The sequence below is a fragment of the Microcebus murinus genome, chromosome 2 (assembly GCF_040939455.1).
Source record: "Microcebus murinus isolate Inina chromosome 2, M.murinus_Inina_mat1.0, whole genome shotgun sequence".
NCBI classification, from domain to species: Eukaryota; Metazoa; Chordata; class Mammalia; order Primates; family Cheirogaleidae; genus Microcebus; species Microcebus murinus.
The window spans coordinates 50,154,850-50,176,946 of NC_134105.1; the positions used below are offsets into that span (position 1 = coordinate 50,154,850).

The following is a 22,097-nucleotide window of genomic DNA, read 5'->3' on the forward strand; positions in this document are numbered from 1 at the left end:
TTTCAATAAATTTAAAGATCCAATTGGCTTTTATTAGCAATTGATGAATGGAGTGGCATCTCATCTAAAAATAGATGTGTGCTCTGCTGAGCATGACAGAACAGTGGTTTTTACAAGGCAATTAGTGTAGGAACAAGAAAACAGAATAATACAAAAAGTGGATGGGTTAACATAAGGTACTTCAGGTTACTTTTCCTTGTAAGGGTTAAAGCAGAGGGGACAGTTCAAGTTAACTGGGCCTCTTCTAGATTGGTTGCTGGCAATATCTTCTTTTGAAAAAAAAAAAAAAGAAAGAAAACCATTTAGGGATTTTCCTGCTTCCTTAAAGTTTCAGTTTGATTGCATGGTGTTTAACGTGAGTGACTCCATTTTGGTTTGGTGTATTGGAGCCTAGTGCAGGAGCTCAGTCCAAACCAATGGTCTCTTATAAATTTTATTTAACACGATAAATGATATATAAACAAATGTCATTATAATGAAAAAAATGTCCAAGTCACAGTCTTCTTATTTCAAACAATATGTAACATTACAAGGTTCCAATAAAAGGGAGAAATTTGGAAAGTTTCTGAGTATTGTTATATGACCTGAATTATATAATGTATGTTATTGCCACATGTCAACTTAATGAAAAGTGAATTATTTTAAACTTTTAACTATTATTAAAGAATGTATGCATAGCTCCTTTTTTTAATACTCTAATTTCAGTGCTCGAAGATCCAAATTTCATTGGACAATATTATAAATGGAGGAAAATGGATCTACAATATCCTAAAGAGTGGAAGTTGAGGTAAGAAATTGTAAGTGCCTTGAATGGATTATACTATAACTTGAAATGTCTATTATTCCATTTTCTACTATCTAACTGAACCATCAGAAGAAACCCTTGGAAATAGCAACTTATGCCCTTTTTGAAGCATAAGAACAGGAATAAGAAAGCATCATTTCTTCTTTTCATATGAACCCAGGTGGGAAATATCTTTGCTACCTATTGCCTGCCAAAGATACAGATAGGACATGAGCCACAGTGAAGAAATCCCACAATAACCTCCCCAATAATCCTTGTACTCTCATTTCCTTTATCAACATATGACTTAGAAATAGTAAAAAAAGCCAAAAAAGTTGTTTATATATCACCAGTTAGCTTTTCATCCTTTTCATAGCTCCAGATATTTTTTCTTCTTCCACAGATTTCTCACTCAGGAATCAAATGTATTAAATCTAATGAGGAAGTATATAGTAAAATACAAACATAAATTATTATAATACCTTTAGAAATTATTGACTCTTAGACCACATTAAAGAAGGAATGAACCTTCATCTCCTCTTTGGTCTCTGGACTCCGGAAGGCAGTTTTTGTGCTTCATTATGCTAAGCAAAGATCCCATTTCAGTTCTGTGGTACGGGCTGTGTTGTGCTAGTCTTTTATTCTGGTGCGTTTATTTCAAGGTACTTAGTAAATGTGCTGCTATACAGCTAGGGAAATTAAAGATTCTATATTTTACATTTACCCCATATTTTAGCTTTTCAATGTGCCATTAGCAATGTGCCCTCTTTTCTAGATGAAAATACAGGATTAACAAAAATAATATGCTGTATTTCAGATTTGTGTGGAAATTGAGGTTCCAAAAGTATACTTCCCTACTCTTTCACATCATGGTTCCGATCGGGCTTTTCAGTTGAATTTTCTTTTCTCAGTTGATTGTGCAACAACTTTCCTTCAAGCCAAAGTGGAAAAAACATTTTGCATTTGATACTTGTCTGCTTTCAGGATATATTATAAGCAGTAGAAAAGTTTTTATTACTATTAAGCACAATTTGAAGGAGTACAAAAATATTTTGTTTTTTTCTTGAAGGCATGTTTTAAGTTTCTTTTCTAGTTGAAGAAATCTACTTAGAATCTAAGGTTAATTTTGCTTTGACATGACTTCCTTTTTTATTTCCTTTAACAGAACTATTTTACTTGTTTGATCATTGATTCATTATGTTATGCCAACATCCCACAGAACTCCTAAATTTAGAAAAAGTAGGACCACGTCATTTTCAATTTATCCATCCTTTTCTACATATGGCTAAAATAATTATGAGTTGTTTGAGTACTGGAACGTTTTTCCAAATACATTATTTTCAAGTTATAGGTCAAATTATTATGTGCATAGTGACCCTGTCAGAATAAAACTCTCACACCTTATGCCATCTGGTGGTTGATGAGAATATATTTAGACCAAATGATACTTGCTTCTTGTGAAGTTTAGACTTAATTAGTCCAAAAACCCAACTATTGAAATAAATTTTTAAAAAGACATTGCATTTATCTGCATCTTATTGTGGTATAAATATTTGAGTATGCAAATGTGTAGGGATAAAGTAAAAATTGAAAGAATGGTGAAATTCAACTTCTTTTCAGATAATTATCAAAAGTCTTAAGTTCATCAAAATACATGAGTTGTGATAAAGTGGTCAATTCATAGAAACTCATATAAAAATGTTTGGGGCTGGATCTATGCAAGTGAGTACTTGGTCTGTATGTGCATATTATTCAATACCATTATGCATCTCTCTGTTTTTAATATTTGCAAATACTGTCCTTACAGTATCCCTTGTCCTTGAAATATCCCATTTCAAAAAAAAATCCCAAAAAACAGAAAACACAAATTGAGAACCTTTTATTTGAATAACATTAAGGAAATGCTGTCACTCCTGATACTATTCTATTCTCCTCCCCTCCTCCCCTTCCTCATCCATCAATACTCAATTCTTAAGCTACAGTAAATTATTATTTTTCACTATTATTCAGAGACCTAAGATCTCATCACCACTCTGTGCCTTCTGCCTGGGATATCTTTCTCCACAGGATCTTTGCTGGTGGCCTAGAGTTAGGATTTGGTCAGAGGGAAAAGGCAGAATGTGAAGCACTTAAGCACAGGGGCACTGGAGCCAGACTGTCTGGATTTGAATTCTGGCTCTGCCAAGTACCAGCTCTGGGTGACCTTGAGCAAGTTAGCTGGTTTCTTTGTGCGTGTCAGTTTTATCTATTAAATGGCAGTCATAAGTATAACCTACCTCCCAAAGAAGTTTTGAGGATTAAATAAATTAATATATAAAAAATGTTTCAAACAGTATCTGGCACATAGTAAGCATTCATAAGGTTCGCTATTGTTCATGCTTTTTCTCCTGTGGCCTTTGTTCAATTTGCAGATGGAAAATCTCTCTTTGCGAGCAACATGAGGAAAGAGTCAGGCTTTAGAGTCAGGCAGACCTTGGAGAAATTCTTACCCACTCTGAACTTGTTTCCTTATCTGTTAAAAGGAGGTAACATTACCTACCTTGCAAAGTTGTCTTCCATTTGATCTCTTGAATGAAATCATATATATAAAATAATACATTGTAGCCCATGAGCATTCAATAAATATTAGTTCCTGAGGAGAAAAGAAGGTGAAAGCCCATGCCCACCCCCACCAACTTTTCAGAAAATAAAAATAATCTTTGTCAGAAACACATAAAAATTGTCAACTTTTCTCAGATTAGAAAACAACACTTATCATGGCCACATTTATTTTAGTCCCATTATGACTATGGTTCTTTGTACAAATTTATGGAGTACACGTGCAATTTTGTTACATGCATAGGTTGCATAGTGGTCAAGTCAGGGTTTTAGGGTGTCCATCACCCAAATAACACACATTGTACACATTGAGTAATTTCTCATCACCCACCCCCCTATGGTACTTTTTCCTTCTCCACTCTGCCTCCATCATTTTCTTATGCCTGGAAAAGTGCTTCACAAGGGTGGCATGGAAATCTGCTCAAACATCGCTGTGGGAACAGTCCCAGCCATGCTCAGGCGTGCCCAGTTCCCTTGCCTCTCTTTCCTCGAGGTACTCTGTTACTGTCTCTTTCAGCATCTGCAGTGTGGAAATGCATCTGTTCATGAACAATGACCAGGACAAGGGCATTGGTGTAGTTTTGCATTCTCTGTACTTAGCATCGGAGCCTGGCAAATAGTAGGCACTCAATTAATGTTCTTTGAAAGATGCATACCTATCCTTTTTCCCCATTTAAGAGTAGGATTAAATGTGAAAGCAGTTAATTTTAGGAAAAAATTTAGGTGCAGACTTCTATTAAGGTTCATTCTAATGTAGAAATTAAGGTTCTATTTTGGGAGTTCTAGGGTATAATTTTATAAACAGTGATTGAAAACTGGAAATATAAATGACTTGTGAATATTTTATGCAAATTCTTTAATTTTACACATGTTTTAGTTACTATTAATAGAAACCTATTGTCATTATAAACACCTTATAAATATTCATTAATTAATCATTTGGATTGGTATTCATTTCTAAGGCCTTTTTTTTCTTTTCCTGTTGCCTTGACTGCCTTTTGAAGATTCATGCAAATGCTTTATTTTTACCAAGACATGGGAAAGAATATGACTCTATAATTTAATAAGTAGTTTGTATTTATTTTCTCCGGAGAAATAGTGAAAGATATAAAATCAGAAAGCAGCAAAAGCTATTATTTTGAGTGTTCTTGCTTATGCACATACAAAACTTTGTATCATGCTCTATAGCTAATATTGCTTAAGTGATAATGGAAAAATCTATGCCAGTAATCTAAGCTTTAGCAGCTAGCAAGTTACTTAAATAAAAGTTATCAATTCTAGTGGAGTTTTATATCCAAGAGAGTTTTAGAAAAGAATATTGCTCTTGTTATAGCAAGAAAGTATAGAGGGAACAGTGCCTTTTGTGTGCCAAGCATCCTCCCTTCATTTCCTAATGTCATACTGGCCACCTTGTGGACTTGACAGTCCCACTGCCAGTGTAACCCACCAATAAGATTAATCAGCTCCTTCAACACCGTGACAAATCAACTGCTTTGCCTGCCAGGCTGACACAGCTTCAAAGTAAGATTTCTAGCCACCTTTCCAACTAGATTCCTACCCCTAAGATCTTCCTTTGCATAAATTCTGTAAAGGTGGAAGTAAATATTATCTCCAGTTTACCAATGAGAGACACTGAGGCACAAATAGATTAACCAGTTTTTCTGAGGTTATCATTAAACACAAATTTTATTTGAAAATAAATTATTTCCTCTTGTCTACTAATATGTACTTATTAAAAGCTTAAATTGTACAGATAAGTATAAAAATATTGCCTACTGAATTACAAGCACAAATCAAGTCTATGTTTTGCAGAAAAGTTATGGGTTTCTTTTTTTTTGGTCAGCATCAAATTCCATTACTAAACAATGTTAGTTCCTTTCTCCTATATAAAAAAGAAAAGAATATCTGTGCAATATCATATACCAATATAAAATTTTATTATATTTATAAAATGTACTCTGTACTTAGTTGTCCTTTCTTTTAAATTTAGGAGTTAATACATATTATTTTTAAGTTCCTTTAGAGTCTGATTTTGTGAGCCTGTGTTTTAACTGACAAAAACACAAGTAATCTTTCTTTTAGTATACCTATGTTTGATTTCCTTTTCTCCAGTTACGTGGAAAACATTCATGCTGAGTATATTCATTTAATATATTTTTGTGCTATCCTTTTGGGGTTATTGAATTTGAATATTGTTTTTATAGGTTTACATAATTATATATTTAATGCATTTTTAAGGATGCATGCTAGCTTTTTTTATTCCCCAAAGATTAAATCTTGAGTGCCATCTTGTGGCTAAAGAGAGAATTAGCATTAGAATGTACATGGCATATATTTTTTTAATATAGACAAGAGAAAAAATATAGAACCCTTTAAAAAAAAAACTAATGATAATCAACCATTCCAGATTCCTTTCATGCATTTAACAGATTTTTATTGAATTTGTACTATGTGCTTTTATGTTTGTCTTCAAAACTTCCCAGAAAATGAGAAATTATCACCATTTTATAAATAAGATGTGTAGAAAAGTTAAAAAATAAAATAAAATTCCCTATGGTTATATACTTAGTAACAGAGACAAAATTCAAACCCAGGCCTGACAGATGCCACAACCCATGTTTTTCCCATTAGCTCAACCCATGCCCTAAATATGTCTGGTACCATGTCAGACACTGAGGACCTGGGGATGGCTTTGGGGATAGGTAGAAGGCATGATTCAAAGGGAGGCCACTAAGGCAGAGAAGAAAGTATTGCTGCTTGTCCTTTGAAGCAACACACAATAAGGCTATTTCTGGTTTGTGGAATTGCTCTTGAAGTCTCAGAAAATAGCCATCATGTCTTTCTTCAACCTCCCCTTCAATCTTCTCCTTTTCAGAATAAACACATTCAGTTCTTTCAACTGATTTTTATGAATTCCATACTGTTTATTGATACTCTCTTGTGGGTATGATTAATTTTATCAATTTCTCAGAATGTAGCCCCAAAACTTTACCATGGATTTCTGGAGGCAGCACAGGATCCAGGGGTGCCTTCTCTATTATAAACACCATAGCTTAAAATTGCTCCCCACCTTTTTCTCTCCTGAAAAGGAGGAGTTTTAATTTGAGTCACAAACACAAATTGCCTTTTTTCCCCTAAGAAAATTGCTTCTTTGGTGTTCTGCTCCCACATTTTATGGGGATCTCATGTGTGTTCTCTCAGGCCCCTCTTTCCCACCCCCTGAGTCCCCCTGTCTGTGATCAGAGAAACATGATACGTGGATTGGCTTAGGCCTTGCTCATATCCTCCATCTGAGCAGGGGTGAGAGGGAGAGGGGGTATATTCTCCAGAGGCATGTTAGTTTATATTTTACCAGAGAAATAGAGGCATGAGAAGAAAGTCAAGAACATGTTACCAAAAGTCAGATTACTAATGGAAGGATACGGTTAAGTTTTATGATTCTTCTTATGCATGTAAAGCTACTTTTCAAGAACATGTTGCAATCTATGGTGCCAGCAAGACTATGTGAGAATTAAAAAATGAGCAAGCATTAAGGTTTTTCATTTCGCTTTTTAACTCAATAATTATGGCATCGTACTTCACAGTCATTTAATTTGCATTTCTTTGGTGACACTAACCCATTTTTGTTTTTATAATTTGTTTGTAGTTATATAAAGGCAAATGGTTGAATAAAAAGGGAAATAATGCCTATATCATTTTTTGAGGACGAAGGTTTATCAGTAGGTAAGAACAGGTATAAAATAGGTTATTTTCCAAAGTTATATTTGCCCTAAGGAAAATCAGATCTTAATGATTTTTTTAAAAAAACTCACACAAAGTTCACAGAGAGCTGGAAATTATGTGTGCTCCTGCCAACTAGAGTGGAGAGACTTAATAATTTAATTAACATTGACTAGATTTCAGAAGGGTCATGCTTTAGTAGTGGAGCCATATTAGCCCCCAGTTAAAAGGTCTCCTAAACTTATAAGAAAGCTTTAAAGCAAGCTTTGAAGGTATCAAACCGATTCACAGAATACTGAACTGTGTGCTGGAACAAAGGGCAACCATATTTAAAGGAATATAACAAAATTCAGCACCTAACAAAATTTTCAATATGCAGCATCCCATCAAAAATCACCAATCATGCAAATAAGCAAGAAAATGTGACCCATAAGCAAAAGAAAAATAAATAGATCCATAAATGACAGAGAGAATGGAATTAGTAAATATGTACCTTAAAGCATCTATTATACATCTTATAAAATATATGCAAGAAATGGAAGATATACAAAAGATCAGTGGAACATCTAGAGATAAAAAATAAATAAAAAATCATAAAAGTATATGTTGTATGGGAAGAGCAGCAAATGGGACACTACAGAAGAAATGACCCATGAACAGGAAAGTATAGCAATATAAACTCTTAGAAATAGGAATAGAGTGACAAAAGACTGAAAATTAAATTGATAAAAAAGAGCCTCAGTGAGCCATGGGACAATATCAAGTGGTGTAAAATACATGTGATTGGTGTCCCGGAAGAGGGGACAGAAAAAAATATTTAAAGAAATAATTATGAGGCCGGGCGCTGTGGCTCACGCCTGTAATCCTAGCTCTTGGGAGGCCGAGGCGGGCGGATTGCTCAAGGTCAGGAGTTCAAAACCAGCCTGAGCAAGAGCGAGACCCCGTCTCTACTATAAATAGAAAGAAATTAATTGGCCAACTGATATATATATAAAAAATTAGCCGGGCATGGTGGCGCATGCCTGTAGTCCCAGCTACTCGGGAGGCTGAGGCAGGAGGATCGCTTGAGCCCAGGAGTTTGAGGTTGCTGTGAGCTAGGCTGACGCCACCGCACTCACTCTAGCCTGGACAACAAAGTGAGACTCTGTCTCAAAAAAAAAAAAAAAGAAATAATTATGGCTGAAAATTTTCCAAATTTGATGAAAAACTATAAGCTCACAGACTAAGAAGCTCAATGAATCCCAAGAAACAGAAATATAAAGAATCCATACCAAGGCACATCATAATCAAATTGCTAAAACTCAGAAATAAAGAGAAAAATCTTAAAAGTAGCAAAGGATGAAAAGAAACTTCACATTTTACACATAGAGGAGCAAAGATAAGAACAACCAATAACTTCATATCAGAAATAATCTTACAAGCCAAAATATAAGAAATGACAACTTTAAAGTGCTTAAAAGTTGTTAAACCTAGAATTTTATATCTAGTGAAAATATCTCTCTAAAATGAAGGTAAATAAAGATTTTTTCAGACCTAAATCTAACCACATAGATGAAATGAACAAATTTCTTAAACGAAAACATCTACCAAGGCTCACTTAAAAAGAAATGGATGACCTGAATATTCCTATATCTAATAAAGAAATTGAATTTATAGTTAAATGCCTTTACACAAAGACAACTCCCAGCCCAGATGGCTTCCCTAGAGAATTTTTCACAAACTCTTTCAGAAAATAGAATAGAAAGAAACACTTCCCAGGACATTATAGAGTCAGCATTATCTCAATAACAAAACCAAACACAGTGCATCAAAAAGAAAATTACAGAGCAAACATTTCATGTACACAAATGTAAAAATTTTAGCAAATATATTTTATATATAATATACAGGCTTTTAACATTGTTTGACATTTTTATTTTTATTTTATTTTATTTTATTTTTTATTTATTTATTTTTTTTGAGAGAGAGTCTCACTTTGTTGTCCAGGCTAGAGTGAGTGCCGTGGCGTCAGCCTAGCTCACAGCAACCTCAAACTCCTGGGCTTGAGTGATCCTTCTGCCTCAGCCCCCCGAGTAGCTGGGACTACAGGCATGCGCCACCATGCCCGGCTAATTTTTTTTTTTATATATATATCAGTTGGCCAATTAATTTATTTCTATTTATAGTAGAGACGGGGTCTCGCTCTTGCTCAGGCTGGTTTTGAACTCCTGACCTCGAGCAATCCGCCCGCCTCGGCCTCCCAAGAGCTAGGATTACAGGCGTGAGCCACAGCGCCCGGCCTATGTTTGACATTTTTAAATGTTAAATCAAGATTATATTCCTGGTATAAACCCCACTTGGTCATGATTAATTATGATAAATAATTTTAAATAATTATGAAAATTTATCATGACCATGTGGGGTTTATACTAGAATAATAACCTTGGTTTAACATTCAAAAAATTTAAGCAGTGTAAAATAGAATACGAAAGAACCACATTATCCTCTCAATAGGTGAAAAAAATTTAATGCTCATACCTGATTTAAAAAAAAAAAAACCTCTTAGTAAATTAAGAATAGGAAAGAAAAGAACTTCCTAACCCTGATAGAGCATATATATGAAAAAATTATAGCCAACACTATATATAATGGTGAAAGACTGAATGTTTTGCCCTTAAAGTCAGAAACAAGACAAGGATGTCTGCTCTCACTACTTCCACACATTTTACGAGAGGCTTTGTTTTCATTATAGAACATGTTACTACTAATACATCTTGGCTTTTTTCATCTTTGTCTCTTCTTCGTGGAGTCAGGGACCTTGTCTGCCTTGTTCTTCCTGTATCCTTAGCTCCTAGAATAATGTCTGGCACAAGGTGGGTGCTCAATGAATATTTATTAAATAAATGAACTTTTTGGTAGTATTACGTAAGTGGAGTACACCTGTGGGACAAAAGCATTCATAGGCCACTTAATTTTCCTCAGTAAACAACTTTTTCACCCAACGTTTTCTTGTCATCATATATCCCAAAAGGTAGTCATCCCCAAAGGAAATTTTTGTAAAAGTTTTACATTTCCATATATGAACTCCTTCTCCAAGGAAATGCTTCAATAGCTTGACTTGGGTTCATTGATGTCTCCTGCCAGCCTATTGTTTTTTTCCAGAATAAGTCATGAATTTTTGTGATAGAATTTTTCCCTCGTGTAATGGACTGAATAGTGTACCCCACCCCCAAATTCATATCCCCCTAGAACCTCAGCATGTGACATTAGTTTAAAATAGGACCTTTGCAGATGTAATTTGTTAAGCTGAGGCTATATTAGAGTAAGCTGAGCCCTAAATCCAGCGACTAGTGTGCTTATAAGAAGAGGAGAAGACACAGAGAGACACACACAGGGAAGAAGGGCACGTGATGCTGGAGGCAGAGATTGGAGTGATGCCACAAGCCAAGGCATGTCAAGGATTGCTGGGACCAGCAGAAGCTGGGGAGAGACAAGAGAGGATTCTTCCCTAGAGCTGTCAGAGGGAGCATGGCCTTGCTGCCACTTGATTCTAGACATCTAACCTCCAGAACTGTGAGAGAATAAATTGCTATTACTTTAAGTCACTAAGTTTGTGGTAGTTTGTTATGGCAGCCCTAGGAAACTAATACCCTTTGTTATGCCACATGGTGTTTTTATTACTCTTTTAATACCAATCTTACATCATACTTGTTTGCTTTTCTCACTGCTATTCTGTTGAAAAGCACATATTGAAATAATTTTACTTTAATATTAGTCAGCACTCATTATGGCACCATACTCGGAGCCTATTGTTCTACTTTTCTGTTTCATTTGATTTGTTTCATTTATTTTTCTCAAAAGTAATATACACTTCCCAGATTTCATTAGGGAATTTGGATAATTTCTTGTTTTTCTCTTTCTAGGTTTGGTGCTCTCAAATCTCGGTTTGCTAGGAAAGACGGAATGCCTCACAGAGCCAGTCATTCAACAGAGAGAGGTCATCTCTGCCCGACTCCAGGTAAATTGAGTTCAGCCTATTTGTTTTGTTTTTGTAACTAAAATATTATTCATGATATGCTTAAGTTTTTATTAAGTTTAATTTTGAATATATGAGGGCTACTTCATTTTTCTCTTTTTAAGATTGCTTTAACTCCTTCTGACTATCAAAATAGGAATTGGAACTTTGAAAAAATTGATTTACTTATATTTCCAAGCTTATTACCCTTTAATAGGTTCGTGCACAATTTGAAAATGTAAGGCTAAGTTTCAAAATGTAAAAAAGCAGCCAAAACAAACAGAGCACTAATAAACTGATCCCTAAAACTCATTGTAGATTGAGAGACATATGCAATATGGCTGAAAAGAAAGGAAGAATGTTGAGTTGTTTTTGTATTCTCTTTTAAAAATTAACATTTTTCAAAGAAACAGTATTCGTTTTTTGGGATAAGTTGAGGGTGAGTCTGGAACAGGAAGAGAGGGCTGGTAACTTATAATGGAAGTCAGCCAGTAGAGAGGAGAAAGCATGACATTTGGGGTTAGAGAACTTGGGTTTAGATTACAGCCTGCATGTAATTATGGGAAAGCCACCTGACTCCTGAACTTTAATTTCTTTATTCCCAGATAGTACTGGGCACCTAGAAGATGTTTAACAAATATTAGTTTCTAATATCCTACCTTATCTCATGGAATTCTTGTGACTCTATGATTCCATGTATGTAACATTTCTTCGTAAACTGGAAAGTAAGGTGAAGTATTAGTTACCATTTTTCCTGTCACCTGGCTGTTAAACATAACAGCATGTAAGTGCCAGGCACAGATGATAATCTTGAATTCAGTGATTCCCCAAGGGCCCTGCTCCTAACCTTTTCTCTGTCTCAGTATCCACTTCTCTTTCTCCTACTTGTTTTTCGGTAACACTCAGATTTCCTCCTCCAGTTAACCAGCCTCAGTCTTCTCCATTCAACTCTGCTTTCTTGTAGATCTCAGGGTACCTGCAAAGACTGGTAGGAAATGGTGCCTTCCGCAGCCTTACTCTCTGGTTCCTCCAGGTCTTCTCTACTCCTCCCTGCAATCTCTCTCTTCCAACATTCCCACCGTTTTTGACCAAGGGAGAGATCACTTGGTTAAGTTGACGAACACAGCAGTTTCTGTCCATGCTTTGTCAGACTGGTTTCAACAGCTCAGATCTGCTTACGATTCTCCCAGGTCTAAAATCTTTTGTTTCCCATCTCCTTCAGGATAAAATTTAGAGTCTTTGACATGGAAAACCCTTAATGTTCTAATATCTGTCAGTCTTTTCAGTGACTTACCACTCTCCTCCTCACACCCTCAATGCCACATTAACCTAGTGGGCCATGATTGTTTATTTCCTGCCTCATTAAAAAAAAAAAAAAATGTGAGAGGTACACTGTGTTTCCTCATACCCTGATTCCAAATACTCTTCTCTCTTCTTCTTTTACCTAAGCATCCTTTGAAATTCAGTCAGGTACTACCTTCTCTAGAAAACTTTCTCTGTGGTTATCATAGCCACATCATGCTCTTTTAGTTTTCTACTGCTATGTGACAAATTACCACACACTTAATGCTTAAAACAACACACATTTGTCATTTCACAGTTTCTATATGCCTGGAGCCCAGGCACAGCTTAGCTGGATCCTCTGCTTAAGGGCTCCTAAGGCTGTAATCAAAGTGTCAGCTGGGCTGCATTCACTCTGGAGGCTTAACTGGGGAGGAATCTGCTTCCAAGCTCAGTGAGGTTATGACAGAATTCATTTTCTTTTTTCTTTAGGACTGAGGGCCCTGGCTTCTGGCTGGGTGTATTTTGGAGGCTACCATCAGCTTCTAGAGGCTGCCCTCTGTTCCCTGCCATGTGGGCTTCCCCAACATGGCTTCTTCATCCAACCAGCAGCGGAAGTCTTTACTGCAAGTCTGATGGCAAGATGGAGTCTTATGTAATGTAACATGATCCTGGGAGTGAGATCCCATCACCTTCGTCACATTTTGTTGGTTAGAAGAAAGTCACTGGGTCCTACCCATGCTTTACAAAGGAGGGGATTAGAAAGGTGTGAACACCAGGATGTAGAGACCCTAAGGGGCCACCTCAGAGTGTCTGCCACACATACCGTGTTATTGTTTCTTTACAGCCAGTCTCCTTTGGTAGAGTGAGCTCCTTGAGGGGAGGGGCTGCTCGCCTCCCAATCTCCCACAGCCCGGGGCGTGGCAGACAGTAGCTGGTCAACGCTCATGAACAAACGAGTGAATGGATGGTACGATGAAGGAGAATTGTCATGCTCTTAGCAGCCCTGTGATTTTGGAAAAAGGGGGGGAAACTTATGATGAGTGGGAAAACAAAATGTAAGCCATAAGAAGAATGTCTAGAGGAATGTCTGCCTAGAAGAGGAATGACTAGCTCTCCAGTGCTGAGCCTTGTCCTCTTTGAAGATGAAATAGACTATTCTTTGTTTTTGCTCTGAAAGAGGCCATACCTAAGAGGTGGTGATAAATTGGGCGACTGTTCAGAAATACTCACTCCTGTTCCATCTCTACAGGCAAAATATATTTCCTTGCTCCCTGACTTTGAGCTTTACCCTGTGACTTGTTTTGATCAATGGAATACTAGTGGGTTTGATGTGCCTGGGTTTGGAAAGGGTTGGTGTGATTTGGCTTGTTCTTTTTCCCTTCTGCTATCATCACAAGAGCATGCCTGGACTAGCCCTTTGATCACAGAGAGAAATGCGAGACATAGAGTTGAGCTTCCACAGCCAAGTTTCCCAGCCATTCCCTAGCCAAGTAAGCCAACCTCCAACTGACCTTCGGATGTGTGACCTAAACAAATACTTACTGCTGCATGTCACTAAGATTTTGTGGTTGTTTATTATGTAGCAATAGTGAACTTATATAGGATATCAAAGGGAAGTAGGACTCAGAAAAGGAATGAACTTTGTGTTCCTCTTTTGCAGAGAGGGTTTGCCAATGGGAAAAACTCACTGAGATTTAGGAGGCAGGAAGTAAGAAGAGGCCATTATGTTTGGGAAGTTGTTCCCATTGGGCACGGTGGCTTCCTCAAACACAGCAATTTCACACCTCCTCACAAAGTCCCACTTCACAGACATGGCGGCTTCACAGATGTCTCCATGAACTTGCCATTTTTGTCGCACTTTGGGTGGCTAAATGCGTGCAGCTCCTTGTACTTCACATACTCCAGGTTCCCTCACATTAGTGCATCAGGCTAAACTAGGTAGTGACTGTTTCTCCAGCCCTTCCAGGTGTAGCTTTCCAGACCTCCACTCTCCTAGGCCCCCCACACCTAGATAATCTGAAATCCCTATATTAAACCCCTCCCTCTTACATTGCTTGCAGTGGCTCTGTTTTCCTAATGACCCCAGACTGATAACAGGAGTTAATGGAAATAAGCCATTCAGCAATAATCAGAGCTTGCTAATCAGCACAGCTTTTAATATTTTTATCAACTAAATTACTTTAAGATCTAAAAAAAATTATAAAAGGTAGAGTTTCCAGGATCCATCCCAAGTGAGAAAGACATATAAAATATATGGCAGTTAGAATTTGTGCTTTCATAACTTATTTTGTTAACATGGTAACAAAGTCCCCACTTTTATTATTGATTCCAACCACCAAATCCAAGGTGTTTCAGAGGGATTTATAATACTTAAGATTTTGTAGAGAAAAGAAGTTCAAAATAATATTTATTTTTTTACATTCTAAGGAAACATTTCTATATTTGTTTTCATTATGTTCTGCGTTCTTAGCATCCTTCCCAGGAGTTTTTAAGAGAGCAAATGGTCAAGGTGATTGACTCCCCAAATTCATTCCATCCCACCAACTGATGTCAGCTCTAATAACATATTAGATGGGTGGCCTTGGTCAAGTTACCACAGGTTGCTCAGACTCTGTTTCCTCATCTGTAAAATAAGGATAATAATACCTGCTCATCCTGAGGTTGTGTCTGAGTTAAAGATGATTATCTATGTAGAGTGCTTAGCACAGACCTGGCACAGCGTACATGCGGAGTGTCCGCTATGATTGCCTCTAACCCTGTCACACCCTCTCCGTCTCGGTGTGTGCTGTTTCTCCTACCTAAAGTGTGCTCTGACCTCCCTTCTCTGCCCTTCCCTGTGTAGCAAATTGCGTCTTATCTTTTCAAGTCCAAGCCTGTTTTCACTTAGACATAGTGATTCCCTTCTTGTGCTCTGGGAGCCCTTTTTCCCTTACCCATCAATCGGCGTATAGCAGGGACTCAGTAAATACCACCTAAATGAATGGACTAACAAAGGATGAAAAGACTGAGCAAAATGGAAGGCATGGTTTATGACAAAATTAATTGTAAGATGTGAAATTTAGAAAGGTTAAAACGTTTGCTTTGCAGGAATTCTTCTCTTTTCACTGTTTTTCCTTTCATGTCTCTTAAATTTCTGTTTTTCATAATTCCCACCATAGATGATATTTCTTCTGAGCCACAGACTGCAATAAGTATTATCACAGGGGCTTATGAAACAGAAGAGGAGTTGGAGAGTGATACTACATCATCTGACAATAACGAGTCCTGGGAAGAGGAAGTGGACAGTCTGGTAGCCTGGACCAGCGCTCTCAATACAGAAACTCTAGAAGACTAAAGCGGACACTCCAGGGTTTAAAGAACAACATTCTCCACCGCAGCTCAGCCTCATGGAGCAACTTCGGGAAGGCTCTCAGAACTTGGATTCCATTTTTTTCACATTGGTCTCATCCTCTCACTGCAAGTACAAATTAGAAATATAAGTATGAATCAATGAATGTGTTGCTTTGACTTTTTTGAGCTCTATTTCTTTGCTTGGAAATAAGTTGGTCAAATTAGGGGTGTTCGCTGCTGTATTCCAGTCACGGGTACTGTACTCCCACAGTTGTTAAGCTACTGGACTCGAGGTTCTGCAGGCTGGGCATGAGTCAGAAAGAGACTGGGAGGGAGGGGAGCAGTCAGGAGCTTCAGAGGCTGGGCATGAACCCGAGTAGAGGGATCTTTACATTTATCTACACCTGCCTGGTTTCTTGTCTAGTTTCTTCCGCATTCAAGGGATGAGATGTCACTATCCACTGATATTCCTCTTCTGTGTTCTCCCAGATACATGCTGTTTTCTCTCCAACCTTGACCAATCATCCCCTCATTTCTTTTTTTTTTTGAGACAGAGTCTCACTTTGTTGTCCAGGCTAGAGTGAGTGCCGTGGCGTCAGCCTAGCTCACAGCAACCTCAAACTCCTGGGCTCAAGCGATCGTTTCTATTTAATATAATCTCATTCTTTCAGGACAAGGAAGTTACACTTATTGCTTTCTTTTCCTGTAGCCAGGAGACTTGGGAATTAGAGGTAGGGTGGCGGAGGGAGGTGGGCAAACAAAAGATTTTGGAATAGAGACATTGGTCAGTAGAACAGGATGGTTTACTTAATTACTTTTGCTATATCTCTTGCCACTCATTCTGAGACTCCAATGTGGATTCCCCTTCTCCCCCTAGCCCTTGGTGAAAGGTTCTTTTGAGATCGAGACCAACGCTCTTCTTTACATATTTTCCTTGGTCAATAATGCCACTATTAGAGTTTTGCCACCCACTCATGTGCCCATTCTCTGACCTTTTACTACGTGCCTTAAAAGGCACCGTCTTTACTGTATCTTTCAAAGAGAAGTTTTTTAATTTTGATAAAGTCTAACTTATCAACTTTTTCATTTATAGATTATGCTTTTGGTGTTGTATCTTTGTTCTTCTTTTGCAAAGTTGTTTTGGCTATTCTAGGTGCTTTACATTTCCATACGAATTTTAGTTCATCAGTGCCTACAAAAAAATCACATGGAGATTTTAACTGGGACTGCATTTAATCTTTGGATCAATCTGGAGAGGACTGACACCCTAACTATATTGAGTCTTCCTACCCATGAACTCCCCATTCATTTGGGTCTTCTATACTATCTCTTAGCAATACTTTGTAGCATTCACTTGTCCATGTGTTTCATATCATTTGTCAGATTTTTCTCTTAAGTACTTTTTGGTGCTGTTCTAAAAAGTGTTATTTTAAAATTTCCAACTATTCTGTGGTACTATATAGAAATGCAATTTATTTCTGCATATTGATCTTGTATCTTGGAATATTGCCAATCTCACTTTTTAGTTCTAGTAACTATTTTGTAGATTCCACCAGATTTTCTACATAGACAATCATGTTGTCCTCAAATAAATACAGTTTTACTTCCCCTTTTCATTCTGGATGCATTTATTTCTTTTTCTTGACTTACTGAACTGACTAGACACCCCCCCCCCCAGTGTGATATTGCAAAGAATCAGTGTAAGTAGACACCCTTGTCTTATTCCAGAACTTAGGAGGAAAGCATTCACTCTTTTATCATTAAGTATAATGCTATAGATTTTTCAAAGATGTCCTTTACCCAGTTGAAGAAGTTTTCTAGTATTCCTAATTTGCTGTGAGTTTTTATCAAAAATCAAAGTTAAAGTCTGCTAAATACTTTTTCTATATCTGTTGAGAGGAGCATATGATTTTTATTTTTCAGTTTACTAATATGGTAAAACATTGATTTATTTTTATATTTTATTAATTTGATTTGTTAATCTTTGGTTTAGAACTTTTATATTTATGTTCTTGAAGGAAATCAGCTATAGTTTTCTTTTCTTGAAATGTCTTTATCCAGGTTTGATATCAGAGTAATGCTAACCTTGTAGAATGAATTGGGAAGAATTCTGTCCTCTAATTTTCTGGAAGAATTTTCATAGAATTGGTATTATTTCTTCCTTGTATTTTTGGTAAAATTCACAATTTAACATATCATAGACGTTTTTCATTACCAGGCTGTAGTTGTATTTTCTATATTTAGGTGCAGAGAGAAAAGATATACCAAAAACAAATGAAGGCCACCAAAGTGAAATTTTTTTAAAAAAAATTCCAATTGAAAATATTTCCTGCTATTTAAGAGGCAGCATGGGATGGTGGTTAGGAACTCAGATTCTTGAGCCAGACTGCCTGGGTTTGCCACATTCTTACTAGCTGTGTGACATTAGACAAGTTGGACAAGACCTTGGTTTTCTCATCAAGAATAGATAATAATGACCTACGTTCCCATGGTTGTTGAGAAGACGAAATAAATACATCAATACCTTAATATTTATAGTTCTAAGAAGAGTGCCTGACCCAGAGTAAGCACTATATATGTGTTTTTTAAAATGAAAAACAAATTTTACTTCCTCCCAGTGACTGATCTGGTGTCGTATAAAAGAAATTTCAGATTCAGAAGGCCTAAACTGAAGCCCTGAACACCCCAGCCTGATTCTGATAAAGTGTCAGTGGATGACACTTTGAGACACAGTGTAATTCTGAGATTTATTTCAAATATGATTAGCATGGCACGACACGTGGTGCCCTTTGATGATAATAGGAGTGTCCCGTGTGTAGTAAAGTTCCATGGCAGACTGCATAGCCTCCTCTGGACACGTGGTCAAATCTAAAGTTGAGGGCCTATGGGAGAGTGAGGCCCCAGCCCCCTGTGATATCTCCGGGTGGATTCAGAGACGAGAGGAGGAGAAAAGAAGCAGGAAATTTCATTTTTAAACATTTCCTAAAATGTTTGGATTTATGTCACTGTGACCTTGGACTTGCAGTGTTTTTTTAACGTGCTTTGTTGTTTGGACTCCTCGTTCCCTCCAGGTGGCGCCAGTTCGCTGCTATTTTATGTGCTCATGTCTAAAGGTGCACGGTTTTCCCCAGCAGCCGGGCACCAAGTCTCCTTAGGCTTTTAAAGGCGTGTGCGGCACATGAGCATTTTATAAGAGCAGAGACACTTTGTTTTCCCTCCCCAGGAAGATGTTTACTCAACACTAGGAAAGGTTTACTAAAAGGAAAATAACCCAGAGCTTACAAATTATGCACGTTGATAAAATCATAGAACCAACCTGGGGAGAGCAGTCAGTCCTCACCACCGCCTTCAGGCAGGACCACACAGAAACCAGCCTTTTGTAGATGAGAATGAGCCTGGTTTCTGTTTAATGACTTCCAGACGTCAGTGCATCCACTCAGGGCGGCTTCAGCTCCTACCTGAGGGATGGAGGCACTTTCCTGGGGGCTGACAGGCATCCAGAGATGTCCCTAAAGTGTAAATGCCCAGCAATGCTGGGAGCAATGATGGGAGGCCCTGTATATCTCTGTTTATTTGGCAGTTAACTAAGAGTATAAGGAGACCCAGAATTTAATTTTGTCTTTTTTTTTTTTTTGAGACCCAGCATTAAATTTAAGCCACTATTTCCATAGAGTGAGATCTCAAACCTTATCTAAATATTCAATTCCAGCATTTAACCACCTCCCAGGAGGGAGTTCTTTTTGGCTAATCTGATTCCCAGATGTAAAACCTAAGCCCACTTGATTCGGGGTTTTCATCATAAAAGATGGAGAACAGCTGGCTCTCATTTTCTGCGCACTATCCCTTAATGGAGCTGAAGGCCAAGTTTAAGTGCTCCCTGCCCTTCTGCTATCTGCACTAACCAACCCCAGCCCTTTTCGCTTTTTGTCATGGCCTCAATGTCCAAACCCTCTCCCTGACTCTTCATCTCACTTTTAAGTTCTAGAAACCAGACTGGAATCCAAATGAAAAGTGATCACTCGAACTACCGAGGATAATTATATTTACAAGTTGAATTCTGTTTCAGCAAATACAATTACAACATTCAATGTGATCTCCTGGGGCGTTTTGCATGTCTCAACAACTAGCTCATGTTAACAATGCTTTACTGATAGAAAAAAACTGTTTTCTGTACAGGAGGAAAGTCATATATACTAGATGTGTTCTCAGGTTGCTATCCATTCTGAAGTAAAATCACATAACTAAGATAGTGTTCTGGTTAAGTACATATATAATAATTAAATTAGAACATGTCTTAAATAAACCTTGGTGTCACCAGTGATGGCTGCGAATAAGTTGAGACTGTTTTATTGTTAAAAAATGTTTAAATGACTGGGTCCTCTTACTGTGTGGCTGCTGGAAGTCAACTTGCCCCCACATTTAGCTGCGAATAACAGAAGAGCTAAAAGAGGATGAAAGACATAGGGACTCATTTTCCTCACAAAACAAGGAGCCCTTAGGTGGGCAGCTGCAGCACTGGTCCAGCTAGTTGTGCAATGATGCCGTCAAAGACCAAGCTTTTTCACTTTCCACTCCACCATTTTTAGCATGTTGGCTTCTGTCTCCATGCGTTTTGCTTCCTGATTGCAAGATGCTGCCAGAGTTCCAGACTTCACCTCTGTGTTCAACAGAGAAAAAGAGGAGATGAGGAAAGGAGAGCAATACTGGCTGCTCCCTCTGTTCCAGAGCAAGGGCTCCCTCAAGGTCACTCTGTGTCCTTAATGCTGGAAACCAAAACCGCTAGCAAATTTAAAGTCAGTTCTCTTAATAATATAGTTTATCCACACATTCATTTTTTCTTTTGTTGCCGATGCAATGGGTAATATACTCTATAATGTCCTTTACCACATTTTAAAATGCATTAATAATTGTTAAGTGAAAGAATGGATGGTTTTATATATTTTTAAATATTTTATATTTTTGCACTTGCAAAAATGTCTGACTCCCTTTGAAGAGGATGGGAGATGGGGAATTCTAGGCATTTACATCTTGATTAGGTGACCAAATATCCTAGGTGGCCTAGGACAGGGGTTTTTAATATTTTGAAATCAACCTATATTAAAGGAGACTTTAATACAGAATCCTCCTTTAAGTAGTTTGTTCCCTGTCTTACAATAGCTCAGAATGAATGAATTGTGGGATGATTAGGCTCATTCTGTATTTCAGAATTTGTAGGCTTCAGTGGTATAGACAGTGCATTAACACCTCATAAACTAGGATATGCTTACACCATACCACACTGGAACACAGGTAGCAGCAGTCAGGGCTGGTCAGGCCCAGGTGGCCCCAGAAAGAGATGGCTTAATGTTAGCATCCAGTATAAATTGCAGGTCTAGAATCCAAGGGACCTAGACAGGGCTCAGGAGAACATGGTACTCCATGATCAAGGGCAATTTAGTTAATTATTTAAGAGCAGTAAACTACAGTGTAGGGGACCTGGGGATTTGGGGGGAAGTAGGATTCAGCATTCAAGATTTTGCCATGTCAGAAAAGCTCTGAGTTACTAAACTGATTTTACTCCATAAATAAGAACATTCTGAGACTTGGCAACCAATCCCTTCAGATAGCCTTATTGGTGAAATTTAAAGTCCAGTGCCATTGTCCCATATAAAATATCTGATTTGTATAAAGAATCAGAAGAGTTCATTAATTCTTTTTATTTTTAGCTTGGGGTTGAATATATTACTTTGGCCAAAAACTAAAAGAGAGCCATATCAAAAGAAATCTAAAGAATGTTCTCAGGATCTCAAGATAACTAAATGGAAGTGAACTTTTTACTTAACATACAAAGAAGTGAACTAAGAAGCAAGCTCTATTGTTTTGGTCAGAGCATCTAAATGATATCTTGTCTCATTCTGGCAAAAAGAATAAATACACAATTACTAATAAAGTAAAATATTTGGAGAATAAAAAAGTCTGAATTTCATTAAGGAGCTTGGGAAACTTAGATCCAAGTAGATACCGTCTTCAAATTTAATTTGTCTTTCAATTTAAAAAGGGATTATATGACTCTGGGCATGGTGGCTTGCCATCCCTGGGGGTGGGGGTGGACCAAGGCAGGAGGATCACTTGAAACCAAGAGTTCAAGACCAGCCTGAGCAACATAGTGAGATCTCATCTCTACAAAAAAAAAAAAAAAAAATAGAAAAATTAGCCAGGCATGGTGGTGTGAGCCTGTAGTCCCAGTTACTTGGGAGGCTGAGGCAGGAGGATGAGCAGTGATAATGCCACCGTACTCCCACCTGAGTGACAGAATGAAATCCTCTCAACAAACAAACAGAGATAATGTGAATTTCAAGAACAATATTAATTTTCTGCACTTAAAAATCCCAGGAATCTGTTAGTTCA

At 37.5% G+C, this 22,097-nt stretch overlaps 1 protein-coding gene across 1 annotated transcript in view; it reads left to right on the forward strand.

Annotated features, from left to right (window-relative positions):
- Positions 1 to 16,248, forward strand: part of UBE2U (ubiquitin conjugating enzyme E2 U) — a 61,112-nt gene extending 44,864 nt beyond the window's left edge. Inside the window, exons 8-10 of the mRNA XM_012767128.2 lie at positions 706 to 787; positions 11,005 to 11,099; positions 15,539 to 16,248. Of these exons, the coding sequence (XP_012622582.2) occupies positions 706 to 787; positions 11,005 to 11,099; positions 15,539 to 15,714 (353 nt within the window). The 3' untranslated portion in view covers positions 15,715 to 16,248. The remainder of the gene's footprint in view (positions 1 to 705; positions 788 to 11,004; positions 11,100 to 15,538) is intronic.
- The last annotated feature ends 5,849 nt before the right edge of the window (positions 16,249 to 22,097 follow it).